The 16,104-nt window shown below is 46.6% G+C and overlaps 1 protein-coding gene across 1 annotated transcript in view; it reads right to left on the reverse strand.

The window, feature by feature from the left end:
• LOC138769887 (NXPE family member 3-like) overlaps positions 1 to 9,949 on the reverse strand; it is a 28,272-nt gene extending 18,323 nt beyond the window's left edge. Inside the window, exons 1-3 of the mRNA XM_069948625.1 lie at positions 9,839 to 9,949; positions 7,431 to 7,946; positions 6,244 to 6,464 (exon numbers count right to left, since the gene is read on the reverse strand). Of these exons, the coding sequence (XP_069804726.1) occupies positions 6,244 to 6,464; positions 7,431 to 7,946; positions 9,839 to 9,895 (794 nt within the window). The 5' untranslated portion in view covers positions 9,896 to 9,949. The remainder of the gene's footprint in view (positions 1 to 6,243; positions 6,465 to 7,430; positions 7,947 to 9,838) is intronic.
• Between the last annotated feature and the right edge of the window lie 6,155 nt (positions 9,950 to 16,104).

The following is a 16,104-nucleotide window of genomic DNA, read 5'->3' on the forward strand; positions in this document are numbered from 1 at the left end:
ATTCTATCTTTGATAGCTATGGTGAGTGCAATACCTTATCCAGACTTGTGCTGTTTGGGGGCAGCTTCCTCCGCCGGTGGTGCTGGCTGGGTTTTGGTGTGGCATTTTTGGGTCTGGTCCTGTGGCATGGGGGTTGCAGGGCCGTTCCATGGCCTCCCTTCCCTGACTGTGCACGCCTGCGGGGGTGGTGGTCGCTGACTGGCACAGTGTGGACTTAGTGTAGGGACCCATGTGTATCAGATACCTGCACGCGGTACATGGGGCAGTGTGGCTTGATCAATTCACATACAGAATTCTGATGTTTTTTATGCAGCCGAGAGGTACTAGTATTAGCCATAGGTGTGAGGTGCAGCACTCTTTTTCTTCCCTGAACCGTATTTTGTTTCTCTCTTTTCTCCGTGTTTTGCACTCCTCCTGGTGAGACCCACATGACCGCAATTAGCAGGAGACACCTGAGTGCTCATGGTTTTATTCCCTCCTGTCTGTCCCATTCTATCTTTGATAGCTATGGTGAGTGCAATACCTTATCCAGACTTGTGCTGTTTGGGGGCAGCTTCCTCCGCCGGTGGTGCTGGCTGGGTTTTGGTGTGGCATTTTTGGGTCTGGTCCTGTGGCATGGGGGTTGCAGGGCCGTTCCATGGCCTCCCTTCCCTGACTGTGCACGCCTGCGGGGGTGGTGGTCGCTGACTGGCACAGTGTGGACTTAGTGTAGGGACCCATGTGTATCAGATACCTGCACGCGGTACATGGGGCAGTGTGGCTTGATCAATTCACATACAGAATTCTGATGTTTTTTATGCAGCCGAGAGGTACTAGTATTAGCCATAGGTGTGAGGTGCAGCACTCTTTTTCTTCCCTGAACCGTATTTTGTTTCTCTCTTTTCTCCGTGTTTTGCACTCCTCCTGGTGAGACCCACATGACCGCAATTAGCAGGAGACACCTGAGTGCTCATGGTTTTATTCCCTCCTGTCTGTCCCATTCTATCTTTGATAGCTATGGTGAGTGCAATACCTTATCCAGACTTGTGCTGTTTGGGGGCAGCTTCCTCCGCCGGTGGTGCTGGCTGGGTTTTGGTGTGGCATTTTTGGGTCTGGTCCTGTGGCATGGGGGTTGCAGGGCCGTTCCATGGCCTCCCTTCCCTGACTGTGCACGCCTGCGGGGGTGGTGGTCGCTGACTGGCACAGTGTGGACTTAGTGTAGGGACCCATGTGTATCAGATACCTGCACGCGGTACATGGGGCAGTGTGGCTTGATCAATTCACATACAGAATTCTGATGTTTTTTATGCAGCCGAGAGGTACTAGTATTAGCCATAGGTGTGAGGTGCAGCACTCTTTTTCTTCCCTGAACCGTATTTTGTTTCTCTCTTTTCTCCGTGTTTTGCACTCCTCCTGGTGAGACCCACATGACCGCAATTAGCAGGAGACACCTGAGTGCTCATGGTTTTATTCCCTCCTGTCTGTCCCATTCTATCTTTGATAGCTATGGTGAGTGCAATACCTTATCCAGACTTGTGCTGTTTGGGGGCAGCTTCCTCCGCCGGTGGTGCTGGCTGGGTTTTGGTGTGGCATTTTTGGGTCTGGTCCTGTGGCATGGGGGTTGCAGGGCCGTTCCATGGCCTCCCTTCCCTGACTGTGCACGCCTGCGGGGGTGGTGGTCGCTGACTGGCACAGTGTGGACTTAGTGTAGGGACCCATGTGTATCAGATACCTGCACGCGGTACATGGGGCAGTGTGGCTTGATCAATTCACATACAGAATTCTGATGTTTTTTATGCAGCCGAGAGGTACTAGTATTAGCCATAGGTGTGAGGTGCAGCACTCTTTTTCTTCCCTGAACCGCATTAGTAAAAATATTAACCCCTTAAGGTCAAAGCCAATTTTCGTTTCTGCACTTTTGCTTTTTCCACTTTATGTTCAAAAGGCCATAGCACTTGCATTTTTTCACCTAGACACCCATATGAGCCCTTATTTTTTGCGGAACCAATTGTACTTTGCAATGATAGGCATTATTTTTCCATAAAATATGCAGTGAAACCAGAAAAAAAATTTTCAAATAAATTTCAAATAAAAAAAAAAAGGAATTTTTTTTTATTTCAGGGAGCTTCGTAGTTACGCCGTTCGCCCTGTGGTAAAACTGGCATGTTATCTATGTTCCTCACATCAGTACAATTACAATGATATGTAACTTTTATATTATTTGATGGCTTTTAAAATATTAAAATCTTAAGGTGTTTAAAATTGCTGTATTCTCATCCTTATAGCGTTTTTATCCTTTGGTCTATGGGGCTGTGTGAGGTGTCATTTTCTGCACCATGACATGTACTTTCTATCGGTACCTTGATTGCGCATATGTGACTTTTTAATCTGGATTTGATGCGACCAAAAACGCGCAATTTTGCACTTTGGAATTTCTTTTGCGCTTATGCCGTTTACCGTACCCGATCAGGAATGTGATTAAAATTAATAGTTCGGGCGATTACGCATGCGCCGATACCAAATATGTTTGTTTGTTTTTTTATATTTATAAAATGGGAAAAGGGGGGTAATTTGGACTTTTATTAGGGGAGGGGATTATTTATTAATAAAAACACTTTTTTATTTTAATTTTTACATTATCTAGAAGTCCCCCTGGGGGACTTGTATATACACAGCACTGATCTCTCATAGAGATCAATGTTGTGTATATACACAGCAAAGATCCATTAGATCGGTCATACATTGCTTTGGCCTGCTGCAGGCCAGAGCAATGTATTGCCGATCCGGGATCAGCGTCATTGCAACGCTGAGGCCCGGCCCGGCCAGAAGAACGGATCTCCCCTCCACAATCACATTGCAGGGAGGAGATCTGTCCCACTAGACACCAGAGACTACAGGTACAAAGCATTCTAATGCAGCTGTCAGGTTTGAGGCGCTCCCCGGTTACAGATAGCAGCCGGGAGCCGTGCTGTTTAGAGCGGGGTCGCGGCAGGACCCCTCTCTGAACCCCCCCTGCGCCACCATGATGTACCAGATACATCATGAGACATCATGAGACGTTAAGGGGTTAAAAAGAAGTGGACCGAACACTGACCCCTGTGGTACCCCCTAGTAACTGTCACCCAATCAGAGTTTGTTCCATCAATGACCACCCTCTGTTTTCTATCACTCAACCAGTTCCTTAACCATTTACATATATTTTCCCCTAGTCCCAGCATCCTCATTTTATGGACCAACCTTCCATGCGGCACAGTATCAAATGCCTTTGAAAAGTCCAGATACACAACGTCTACAGCCTCCCCCAGAAGGTGATCAGATTAGTCTGACAGGACCAATCCCTCATAAACCCATGCTGGTGCGGTGTTATAAGATTAATTTTAGTAAGATACTCCATTTGTCAGGAATGTGTAGTTGCCTGGTGTGAACTGGGCCTGGTTTTTACTTTTGTGTGACCCACCCCCATGCTTTTCAGCTTCCTGGCAATGCAGGAGTTACACGGAGCTCTGCTAGACTTGATTGCTGCAGCTGAGCAGTGTCTTTTGATTTACATATTCCTCTGCCTGTCCGGAACCTTGAGGATCAGAGCGCCGGTCCAATGGGGATCCAGACCGGGCTCTTGATCAACATAAATGAAAGCTAAGCCAGTCCTTATCTGCTGGCTATTAAGGTTCATACCATGATCCTAGCTCCCCCTGTCTATTCCTGCAATCCCAGTTCCTAATTCCTCTGCTTGCTCGACTTGTTACCTGACCTCCTGTCTGACCTTTGACTATGCAATTGTTTCCTAATTTTGTACTGCGTTGCTCATTTGGTTCTGACTTGGCTTGTTGACTTTCCTTTTTTGTGTTTGTCTGTCTGTCTTGTTCTGTGTTGCACTTATTCAGTATTGGGAATGTCTTTGTGGTTGTCCGCGGCTGCCTAGGGCCGATTGAGGCAAGTAGGTAGGGACAGTGGGTGGGCACAGTTTTAGGGCCCACTGTATCCTCTTGTCCCTACCTCCCCTGTCCTGACTCCAGTATAGCACCTCTTACAAATCCCTCTAATACTTTACCCACTATAGATGTTAGACTTACGGGCCTATAGTTTCCAGGATAGGACCGTAAAGGATAAATGAAAACTTTTTATGTTGTGGTCACTATTACCTAGGTGACCCCACAAACACACACACACACCTCTACCTTTGATATTAATATCAGGTCCAGAAGTGCCCCTTGTTGGTTCCTGTACTAGTTGGGAAAGATAATTGTTTTTTACTTTAAAAAAAAAAAAAAAACTGTTTCCTTTGCTGGAGCTGCAGGTTTCTGCTTTCCAGTTTATATTGGGGGTTGGTTAATAATGACCTCATTCTGCTTCACTGCCTCATCTATTTGTCTTATTAGATGTTCTGCTTCTTCTATTACACTTGGAGACTTATAACTCCCTCCTTTAAGTATTTTATTATTCTGCGTCCCTTCCCTTATTTTCACCCAAAAGGACTCCACATTATTAAGAGAGGATATAACATATAGGCAGACCCCTCCCCCTTTCTTATTTTTACAGTAATTTCTGAACAGACTATAACCCTGCAGATTAACCGCCCAGTCATAGCTCTCATCCAGCCATGTCTCGCTTATCCCCACTATGTCATATTTCTCTTCCACCATTATCAGCTCTTATTTCTCAGTTTTATTAGTGAGGCTTCTGGCATTTGTATGCATATGTTTAACATGTTTGACCATATTTTCTTTCCTCTAGTGTCTGTTCTATCCCCTCCCGCCGCTCCACCCCCAGTTCCATAATCTAGCCCCAGCTCTCCATCTACTTTGTCTTCACCTTCTATATTGTAGTTGCTCCCCCCCTAGTCCCTAGTTTAGTCCCTAGGTCAGTATACCCCCCCTAGTCCCTAGGTCGCATGGCCGGCGACTGACAATCCACATTACCTATCCACGCTCCAGGGCTTCTGCTGCGGTCCGCTTCTCCCCGGGTCCGTCGCGCTATAGCTCCAGAGCGGCCTGTCAGCTGACAAGGCGCTCAGCCAATCACAGACCGGGACCGCCGCAGCCTATGATTGGCTGAGGGGCCTGTCAGCTGACAAGGCGCTCAGCCAAGACCGGGACCGCCGCAGCCTGTGATTGGCTGAGGGGCCTGTCAGCTGACAGGCTGTTCTGAAGCTAGAGCGCGCCGGACCCGGGGAGAAGCGGACCGCAGCAGCAGCCCTGGAGCGTGGATAGGTAAAGTATATCGTTTAAGCAAGGGCTGCAAGGACATCGGTAACAATGTCCTTGCAGCCCTTGTTAAACGATTATCGGGCCGTGTAATAGGACCAGTAAACGAGCGACGATCTAGCAGATAGGTGCTCATTTACAGTTGTTACAACCTTAACAAAACACTGCCATCTAGTGGCACAACAGTGCACAAATGGGTGTATTTACAGCATTATTCAGTCAACGTTCAGTGATATTTTCAGGTACTCTATGACATTGGCATTAATAAGTCATGACTATTAATTCAACGTATGGCAGTACTATTCACTCAATGTATGGCAGTACTATTCACTCAATGTATGGCAGTACTATTCACTCAATGTATGGCAGTACTATTCACTCAACGTATGGCAGTACTATTTATTCAATGTATGGCAGTACTATTCACTCAACGTATGGCAGTACTATTTATTCAATGTATGGCAGTACTATTCACTCAACGTATGGCAGTACTATTTATTCAATGTATGGCAGTACTATTCACTCAACGTATGGCAGTACTATTCATTCAATGTATGGCAGTACTATTCACTCAATGTATGGCAGTACTATTCACTCAACGTATGGCAGTACTATTCATTCAATGTATGGCAGTACTATTCACTCAATGTATGGCAGTACTGGGATAATCTTCTCTCACACCGGCTGTTCCGTGACCTGGCCGGGTCACAGAACGGCCGGTGTCTTACGCAGCGGGAACACGGCCTGAGGCAGTAATTTTTAACTACAGATAACTATTGTTGAGTGGACTTGCCAAACAGTTTGGGTTCGGCAACGTTCCTCCGAACCCTCAGCATTTGAATCCCAGAGGTTGAATGCCGCCCTAGGGAGTTGTGAAAAAAAATGGACATATCCATAGGCTGTATCCATGTTTTCCTTGCAGCCCTAGCGTGGCATCCAACTTCTCCAAATGCCGTGTGTTCAGGTTGGGAGAAAGGTGCTGAACCTGAACAGTTCGGCTAATCTTCTCAACGCACATAAGTGGGCACATTGATATCATGCCACTGCTTCCTACACTCACCTGCTTAGTAGAGCGTCCTCGAGTTGGTTGGTCACAGTGCGGTATCCACCCATGGAGTGATAGACCAGGGTGTTACATGGCAGATTCTTTGGTCGCACGCACTGCCAGATGTCTCCAGTGCTGGGATCCTCATAGGTGCACACGTCCTGTCCTGACACCTCCAGGTTACACTCCGTCACCTCACTGTCACCATTAAGCTGGAAATACCCCAAAAAATAGACCTGCAAAGGGGAAAAAACAGGATAAGGCTATGTTCACACATCATATTTTTCCGTATTTCTACAGCCATTGTTGCCGATTGCAACAGCGGCCATAGTTAATACGAAAAAATATGTTGCCTATTTGTCTATGGGATCCAGGCCGGAGAGTATACACATAGTATACACTCTGCCCGGAATCCCTTGCAGCGCCACAAACAACTGACATGTCAGTTTTCTGCGGCTGCTATTCAGTGAATAGAGGCCGCAGAAACCTATGTCAGTGCACACTATGGAGCGAGCGGATCCGGCCACTCGCTCCATAGTGTGCTGTGAGAAGTTCTGATGCGGGCGCGCGCTAATGCGCCCGCATCAGGACTGTACGGCCATAAAGATCATCCGGCTGGTACTGCAGTACCGGCCAGCATGATCTATTCAGAGACCGGTTGCTCCGTGACCTGGCTGGGTCATGGAACAGCCGGTCTCTTGCGCCATGGCCTAAAATTACAAAGCAAGAAACTTTTAATTTCCTCATAAAGAAAGCTATAAAATAAAAAGAAATAAGTAACAACTAGGGATGGCCCGAACCTGCCTAAGTTTGGGTTCATATGAACCCGGACTCTTGGCAATGATTCCCGCTGTCTTAAACCTCCATGCAGAGGGTCGATACAGCGGGAGGACCGCCTGGAAAACCGGGATACCGCCACAGCCATAGGTTGTATCCCAGTTTTCCAGGCAGTCTTCCCGCTTTACCCACCCTCTCCACGGAGGTTTAAGACAGCGGGAATCATTGCCGAGAGTCCAGGTTCGTACGAACCCAAACTTAGGCAGGTTCGGACCATCCCTAGTAACAAACCCCCCCCCCCTCTTAATAAATTGCTATATTTTGATTATAATTTCCTTTGTTTTCTCCATACATTATAGGCAGCTGAAATGGTGCCATTACAATAAAACTCCTATGACCATACATCTCCTGAACTTTTCTTGTACCTTTCCTGGAGAATCTTCTCGTTTCCTCTTCAGGACATCAACAGCTTCACTGGAGTGAATGAGCCTGATCTGGACTTGGGCTTCTCCGGCCCATGGAAGAAGGAACGTGACCAAGTAGCTGCCATTTCTATAGTCCGTCACATGTCCGGTCACTCCGGCTTTCAGTGTCGGTGAGTGTAGTTTGGCCTGAAAGAAGTCTCCACCATATTGCTTTGGTTGACCATTGTGGTCCCGAGCGGTGATGATCACTTCCAGTTTCTCCCCAGTTCTGTAGACTTCCCGTGGATTCAGCAGATAGTAATTACAATGTGTAGGGCTGGTGGAGAAATTATAGCGAGTGACAGGAATCTGGGGTCCCGGCCAGTCAATCAGTTCTAAAAGATTTTGGAAATTGGGGTTAGTGGTGGTGGGAGATACAGTTGTGGTTTGGTGGGAGGTCATAGGAGGATTGTGCTTCATAGGGGCCGGAGGTTTATAATTCTCCACAGAATCTGAAGGTCGGAACCTGAGGACAATCTGAGAAGATTATACATTAGTAATAAACACATGGATTTCCTATAGATAAGTATTTCCCAGTTATTACTGCAATACGGGACGAGGAGATGGAGGAAGGCTATGGGGACAATCTCTACCATATATATATTGTAGGGATCTTCCCGGGGGATGGTGTGTTTGGACACAGTTCACAGCAGACTTGGACTTGTAAAATAACAGCTTGGCGTTTATTTGCAGTATAAACAGTCCATAACAGAAATATAGCAACACTGGGCTTTAAGAATAAAACAAACAAAAAGGTCTTGCCCGTCTGGGCGCTTACTAACAGGTTTCTTCACCTATCTGACACTAGACAAACAGTGCGTCTTTCACCTGGAAACCGCAGGGTATATATATGCTCCAGCAGCGTCTGTATTCCTTGCTCCCAGGAGAACCAGCATGCAGGCTGTTCACCCCTGGCTGAGAGCAAACACTGGATCCTCTGCAGGGCTTTTACCTTGTCAGGCTGATTAGGGTCAGAAACACCTGACCCCTAAACCTGACCTGGATCGGGGGAAGGGAATGGCAAGTCCCACTACCAAAACCTACCTGCCATTCCATGTAAGTCCAGGCCCGGCAATAATAAATAATAGCTCAGCAGCATAACACTGCTGAGCACAGATGCCTCCTGGACTCACCATCTCACGCTATGTATTAACCTGGGTGAGATGTACATCCCCTCGAGCACTTTACCAGCGACCTGTCCACAATATATATATATAGTCGTCCTTTAATAGTATAGTATAATAACATAGCACAACTGATTAGGGGGCACAGTGTATTAAAGCTGATTAGGGGGCACAGTATATTACAGGTGATTAGGTGGCACAGTATATTACAGCTGATTAGGGGGCACATTGTATTACAGCTGATTAGGGGGCACAGTATAGTACAGGTGATTAGGGGGCACAGTATATAACAGGTGATTAGGGGGCACATTGTATTACAGCTGATTAGGGGGCACAGTATATTACAGGTGATTAGGGGCACAGTATATTACAGGTGATTAGGGGGCACAGTATATTACAGCTGATTAGGGGACACAGTATATTACAGCTGATTAGGGGGCACAGTATATTACAGGTGATTAGGGGCACAGTATATTACAGGTGATTAGGGGGCACAGTATATTACAGCTGATTAGGGGGCACATTGTATTACAGCTGATTAGGGGGCACAGTATATTACAGCTGATTAGGAGGCACAGTATATTACAGCTGATTAGGGGGCACAGTATAGTACAGGTGATTAGGGGGCACAGTATAGTACAGGTGATTAGGGGGCACAGTATATTACAGCTGATTAGGGGGCACAGTATATTACAGCTGATTAGGGGGCACAGTATAGTACAGGTGATTAGGGGGCACAGTATATTACAGCTGATTAGGGGGCACAGTATATTACAGCTGATTAGGAGGCACAGTATATTACAGCTGATTAGGGGGCACAGTATAGTACAGGTGATTAGGGGGCACAGTATAGTACAGGTGATTAGGGGGCACAGTGTATTACAGCTGATTAGGGGGCACAGTATAGTACAGCTGATTAGGGGGCACAGTATATTACAGCTGATTAGGGGGCACAGTATAGTACAGGTGATTAGGGGGCACAGTATATTACAGCTGATTAGGGGGCACAGTATATTACAGCTGATTAGGGGGCACAGTATAGTACAGGTGATTAGGGGGCACAGTATATCAGTTGATTAGAGGGACAGTACATTTCAGTGTGTCAATATGAGATAAACAAAGAGACTTACACCCAGACCCCGAGGTCTCTATATAATTGAGGTGTCTGTCCCTAACTATGATAAGACCCCCTAGATCTGTCAGTGCAGAACAATACAAGGTTTAGCAACAATATCTTGTACTCACCCCTCCAAAGTATACAAATGCCACAGCCACAGCGACCCCCTTATGCTTCAAGTTCATGATATAAGTTCAGAGAGCGAGAAGTTAACAGGGCGTCCTGCTTACTGCCGGGAAACCTCCTATCGCCTATCATGTATTTGCAGAAACAAAAAGGCATAGAGATAACCCCACGTATGGGAGCCTGCAGACTCTCACAGGAAATATATGTAAAACAAAAAGTGCTAGAAAGTCGCCCCCTCCCCATCTAGATGTAAAAATTAGAGAACAAAAAAAATATCGCAGGATTACGGATTAGAGATGTGATCGGTTACACGTTCACATTAAAGATCACTGAAAAATTTTGACATTTTAATCTCTTATTAATTTCCATCGGCTATTTGTAGTATTAGAGTTGTGTTCTTTTCAAGGTCTTCATTTTTGCTTTAGGCATTTTAGGACTTTGTGAGCAAATTCTATTTCTAAAAAAATGTCAACACTTGGGAAGTTGGGAAGTTAAAGGGGTTTTCCAAACGAATTGAAAAAGAAGCAGCACCACTCCTGTCATCAGATTAGGTGCGGGTTTTGCAACTCTGTTTGAATGAAGTAAATGAAGGTGAATTGTAATACCACACACAACCTGAGGACAGGGGTGGCGCTGTTTTTTTAAGAAAGTAGCTGTGTACTTTTCTTGTCCTGGATAACCTCTTAATACTTGTGGAATTAGAACGGCAACAACGGCATCTAAGACTTATAACTCAGAGACAGGATAGTGTGGAGGAAGAGGAAAGAGCTGCCTGTACAGCTCAGAGACAAGACTGTGTGGAGGAGGAAAGAGCTGCCCGTAGAGCTCAGAGACAGGACTGTGTGGAGAAGGAAAGAGCTGACTGTAGAGCTCAGAGACAGGACTGTGTGGAGGCGGAAAGAGCTGCCTGTATGCAGTGTCCCAGAACAGCCCTTCTCATGCTCGCACTTGTATTATAACCAGTTCTGTACTGGAAAGCTATGGCCCACTGCAAACTGCGTGTATTGTGTCACCCTTCTCAGTATTCAGGTCTGCTATTCCATTCATTTCTTGTATATCTATTCAGGTATCAGTGCTTAATGGTATTATGTCGCCCCCCAGTGTTCAAGTATGGTACTTCTCATGTATATTTCTCTGTATGTGCCTAGTGGTGTGATGATGCAATGGCTGGACGTCACGTGACTGTGCCCTGCTTCCATGGTAACTCCAATGGTCATCGAGCTTTGGCTGGGGTTACCATGTGACTTCCTGTTCTACCTCAGTCTTGTCCTCCTCCTTCAGGGAGACAAGTGTGTCTGTCCTCTCTCCCTGCTAAGAGAGAGGCCTGCGTGTGCTCTGCTGCTCCAGTCCACTGGCTGTGTTCCTGTCTCAAGTCTCAAGATTCTCATCTGGGTGTCGATTCTTCAGTCATTCTTCTCATCATCTTCTCTAATCATCAACAGCAAGTATTCCATTCAAGTCTCATTCCACCCAGCATCTCAACTTCAGTTTCACTACTACTCCCATCATTCAGCACGCTACTCTCACAGCCTATTGCAGCATCACCCATTACTCTGCTTTATTCAAGATTGCCTTATTCCCGGTTGCATCCGGAGAGACTGTTGCTATTAGTTACCACCGTTACAATAAATATACAACTACCGTTGTTTCTGAACCTTGGCATTGGTGTGATAATTGGTGCCCTGACTAAGGACAACGAGGAATCGCATGCCCAGTATTCCCGCATGGTCAGGAGTCCGGTTTCCAGCTGTATCACCCTCGTGCCTACACCGTGACAACCTTATATCCTACAGCTACCCCGGTTCCTGCCTGTTAGAACCATCTACACTGCGGAGTGGCCCCTAGGGGCCAGGGCATCGCATAGAGCTCAGAGACAGGGCTGTGTGGAGGAGGAAAGAGCTGCCTGTAGAGCTCAGAGACAGGATTGTGTGGAGGAGAAAAGAGCGGCCTGTAGAGCTCAGAGACAGGATTGTGTGGAGGAGAAAAGAGCGGCCTGTAGAGCTCAGAGACAGGATTGTGTGGAGGAGAAAAGAGCTGCCTGTAGAACTCAGAGACAGGATTGTGTGGAGGAGGAAAGAGCGGCCTGTAGAGCTCAGAGACAGGACTGTGTGGAGGAGGAAAGAGCGGCCTGTAGAGCTCAGAGACAGGACTGTGTGGAGGAGAAAAGAGCGGCCTGTAGAGCTCAGAGACAGGATTGTGTGGAGGAGAAAAGAGCGGCCTGTAGAGCTCAGAGACAGGATTGTGTGGAGGAGAAAAGAGCGGCCTGTAGAGCTCAGAGACAGGACTGTGCGGAGGAGCAGATGAGGATAACGTGAAAAAAACGTTTTTGCTGCACTGACAGTTTCCAAGAGCTCAGCAGCCTCCCTAATTCTTAAAGCGATACTTCAGCTACCCCTCCCCCCCCCCCAAACAGCAGGTATCGTCTGTCTGCTGAGCTGAAGTATACACTTAAGTGTGAAACTGATACTCACAGGTGTTGAGGGTTGTGTATAGTCCCCAGTGCCAGTGCGGGGTTACCAGGACCCATGACGGTCTCAGTGGTGGGAAGTGGGTGGGCGTTACATTATTATGATTACATGAATGCAACCTTTATTTACATAAAATATACCATAATATGTCTGATAGGCGGACTACCCCCCCCCCCCCCCCCCCCCCCCCTTATCTGGAGAAGGAGCTGATCACAGTCATCTCACCAAACTTCCCCTTTGGTTGCAGTTGTAGACAGCAGTTTACAGTTCCTCAATTGTATTCTACTGTTATGGTGTTTTAGGTAATTTTTATACTGTAAGCTTTGTATTTTATGTGTGCAGATGATACAGTGGTACCTCGGTTTAAGAGTAACTTGGATTGAGAGCATTTTGCAAGAAGAGCTCTTAGTTTTTCAAAATTGTGACTTGGTGTAAGAGCATCGCTTTGGTGTAAGAGCTCCCTGTACTGGGTGGGAGCGGGAGTGGGGGAGGGGCATGGTCTGCATAGTGGGGTCTACAGCCCTGTACTCTGACCCAGGAAGTCTACCTCACCTTTAAAATCATAGCAGATCCACCTCAGGCTAGGGCTTGCATCAGGGGACAGGACTGTGGAGGTAATCTCTTCATAGCTGTAACCCCTCTCTCCCCAGATAGAGAGTGCTGCTATACTGTGCTCACCCTATACCCTGCTCATTCCTTCATGCTCCCTGCAGTCTCTGTCATCCCTTGTTATTCCCATTCTCTCCTTTCCTGCTATAATGTGCCTGCACTCACGCTCAGCTATACACACTGCTGCTATAATGTGCCTGCACTCACGCTCAGCTATACACACTGCTGCTATAATGTGCCTGCACTTACACTCGGCTATACACACTGCTGCTATAATGTGCCTGTGAAGTGGGCGCTGCTGTACTGCGACCGGTCACTTGCTAGATGGTACTGTGTGACGCCACTACTGTGGTGGTGGTGGGTTGGTGGAATATAGCTCAGCCAGGTGGGAGGTTGTTCTGACGCCAGTGCTAACTCAGCAGACAGGTATGAAGGCACACTTGCTTTCAATGTGTGGCTGGCTATACTTTTCCCCAATGGTCGGTGACCTGCAGGGTTGGGATGGGTCCCTTGGGCGCTTATCACGGTGGTCCGGAGTGGACATATGACCCACCCGGACTGACAGTATGGCCACCCACAGAAAGGGGAGATGACCCAGGGGCGGTGCAGCTTGTGTGTAGGTGCTAGTGCAATGATCACTGAGTCCCAGTAAAATAAATAAACTTTCTTTTACTGGCAAGTCTTCTGTGATACAGGTAAATAATATAATACGTGACTGATACAGACTTGCTTTCACTGGATCTGTGCTGAGAGATACTGAGGTAGTGAGTAGAATGGCAGTGCCGACTTGGTTGCGTGCTGAGAAGAGTAGAGAGTTCAGAAGAGTGGAGAGGAGTTTGTCTTGATAGTCCCAACCCAATGTAGTACTGTGCTCTGTCGGAAGAAGAAGAATACTTTAGAAGTGAATACTTGAAAGAAGAAGAATACTTGTGCCCATGTTTCGACCTTTGTCGCTATAAACCACCTTCTGCCCTGTAGTGTCGAGTTACCCATCCTGCCAGGGTGACACAAGCCCCAGTGCTAGTTACCTGAGATGAGCAAAGTGTCTGAAATTATCCGGTGTCACCTGCGCTGCGAGATAGAGTACGTAGGCTCTTGGCTGCTTTGCTCTATTCGAATCAGTTCCTCTATCTAGCATACTGTCCTGCACTGTGTAGATATCTTCACGGCGTGGGTTGAGATGTCCTATACCTTGTCCTCTCATTAGTGTTTAGCACTGCATAGTTAGTAAAAGTGTTGCTTTTAGAAAGAAAGTCTCTGTATTCTCCATATGTGTCAAAATACTACAGCCGGTCTGTCCCGGAAAGGGAACCTGGCAGAGCCAGGCTCCTAGCTAAACTCAGCAGTGATGCCTGGTCTGTGTGTCTTGCTCCTCAGAGAAACAGAAATAACTGACCTACACTTCCTCTCCCCATGTGACTACTTCCTACAGGGTGTATGTAACCGCTCCTGTGAGTGGTGGAGAAGAGAGAGTGAGAAGAAAAGAAAATAGAGATAGGTAGAAGAAAAGAGTCTCTCTCATTGGTGCACAGATTCGCAAAATGCAATTCAGCTGACTACAGCTGTGCAACATATATACATAAATAGACATAGTGACATCTAGTGGCAAAACTTATACAATACTTCATTTTTTAATGCAGTTACTATACATTATACACCACATGCTGATTGCGATACGGTACAGTAACTTATAGTATGACATATGCAGTTTTCTATATGTTTGTATTTATATATGTTTATATATGTTTGTTTTATCTGTTTTACCAGTTATTCAGAATTTAAAAAAATATATTTTTGGGGTGTGGAACCAGTTGTCTGAATATCAGTGATTTCTTATGGGAAAATTTGCTTTGGTTTACAAGCGCGGTCCTGGAACGAATTATTCTCGTAATCCAAGGCACCACTGTATTAGCTGTTTATCAGTATGTGCGACTCCTCATCTCATCTGATCACTTTACTATCATTGCCGCCACTGATATACAAAAGCTGCTCACAGTTATGCTCAGCCAATCGCGGCTGAGCAGCTAATGGCGCGGCATAGGGGGGCCGGCATGAGGGACGGATGGAGCGGTTCGACCGGCCTCTCGAAGACGACGTCATTGTCACAAGATGGCGTACTGGGGTCGACACAAACGCGGTAAGGAAGTGCACCAACACTTCCGGGTCTAGCGTGGGTGGGGGGAAACACAGGGAAGGGGGCTATTCCCATACATAACACACATTACAAAGTTGTATAACTTTGTAATGTGTGTTATTTTGTGAATAAATGATAAGCGCCACACTACCCCTTTAACCTTATAGATGCCACACATTTGACCTCATAGTGTGTTACTGAGGAGCGCCTTCTCTCTGGCCGCTCTGCCATAAAGCCACGACTGGGGGCTGCAGTGATGGCGACCTTCTGGAAGTTTCTCCCATCTGTACACAGGATCTATGGATCTCAGTGACTTTTGGCTTCATGGTCTCCTCTCTTACCAAGGTACTTACCATGGTGATGGCTCACGCACGCTAGACGCGTTTCGGCCAAAGCCTCGATCACAGCATAATTAAAAACGAGTGTGTTCCTTTAAATAGACAAGGAACCGGAAAAAGAGGTGAGAAGAGGGGAAAAGGTAGAAAAATATTACAGGAAGAGAAGACAAAGAATGGGTTAAAGAAAAATAGAGTGAAGGGTGAAGGGGGGGAGGAGAAAAAATGGGGAAGGGGAAAGTTCACACAATGGAGCGAGCGGCTCCGGCTGCACGCTCCATTGCATGCTGTGGGGAGTTCTGATGCGGGCGCACACTGATGTGCCCACATCAGAACTCAGCGGCGCTAAAGATCTTCTGGCTGGTACTGCAGTACTGGCTGGGATGATCTTTTCTGAGACCGACCGGGTCACGGAACGGCCAGTCTTTTACAAGGTCTGAACATGGCTTTAAGGTAGGAACCCAGCTTATGGTGCGTTTACACAGAGATATTTATCTGATGGATTTTTTAAGCCAAAGCCAGGAATGGATTTGAAAAGAGGATAGACACCAGGCTTTCCTTTATAACCTGTTCCCTGTTTATAGTCTGTTCCTGGCTTTGGCTTCAAAGATCTGTCAGATAAATCTCTCTGTGTAAACGCACCATTACAGTGGCTCATTAAAGAGCATTAAAACATCACTTATTTAGATCCAATTTATATTCTGTGGAGATGAACAAATTTA

This window comes from Dendropsophus ebraccatus, chromosome 1, assembly GCF_027789765.1.
Source record: "Dendropsophus ebraccatus isolate aDenEbr1 chromosome 1, aDenEbr1.pat, whole genome shotgun sequence".
Taxonomy (NCBI): domain Eukaryota; kingdom Metazoa; phylum Chordata; class Amphibia; order Anura; family Hylidae; genus Dendropsophus; species Dendropsophus ebraccatus.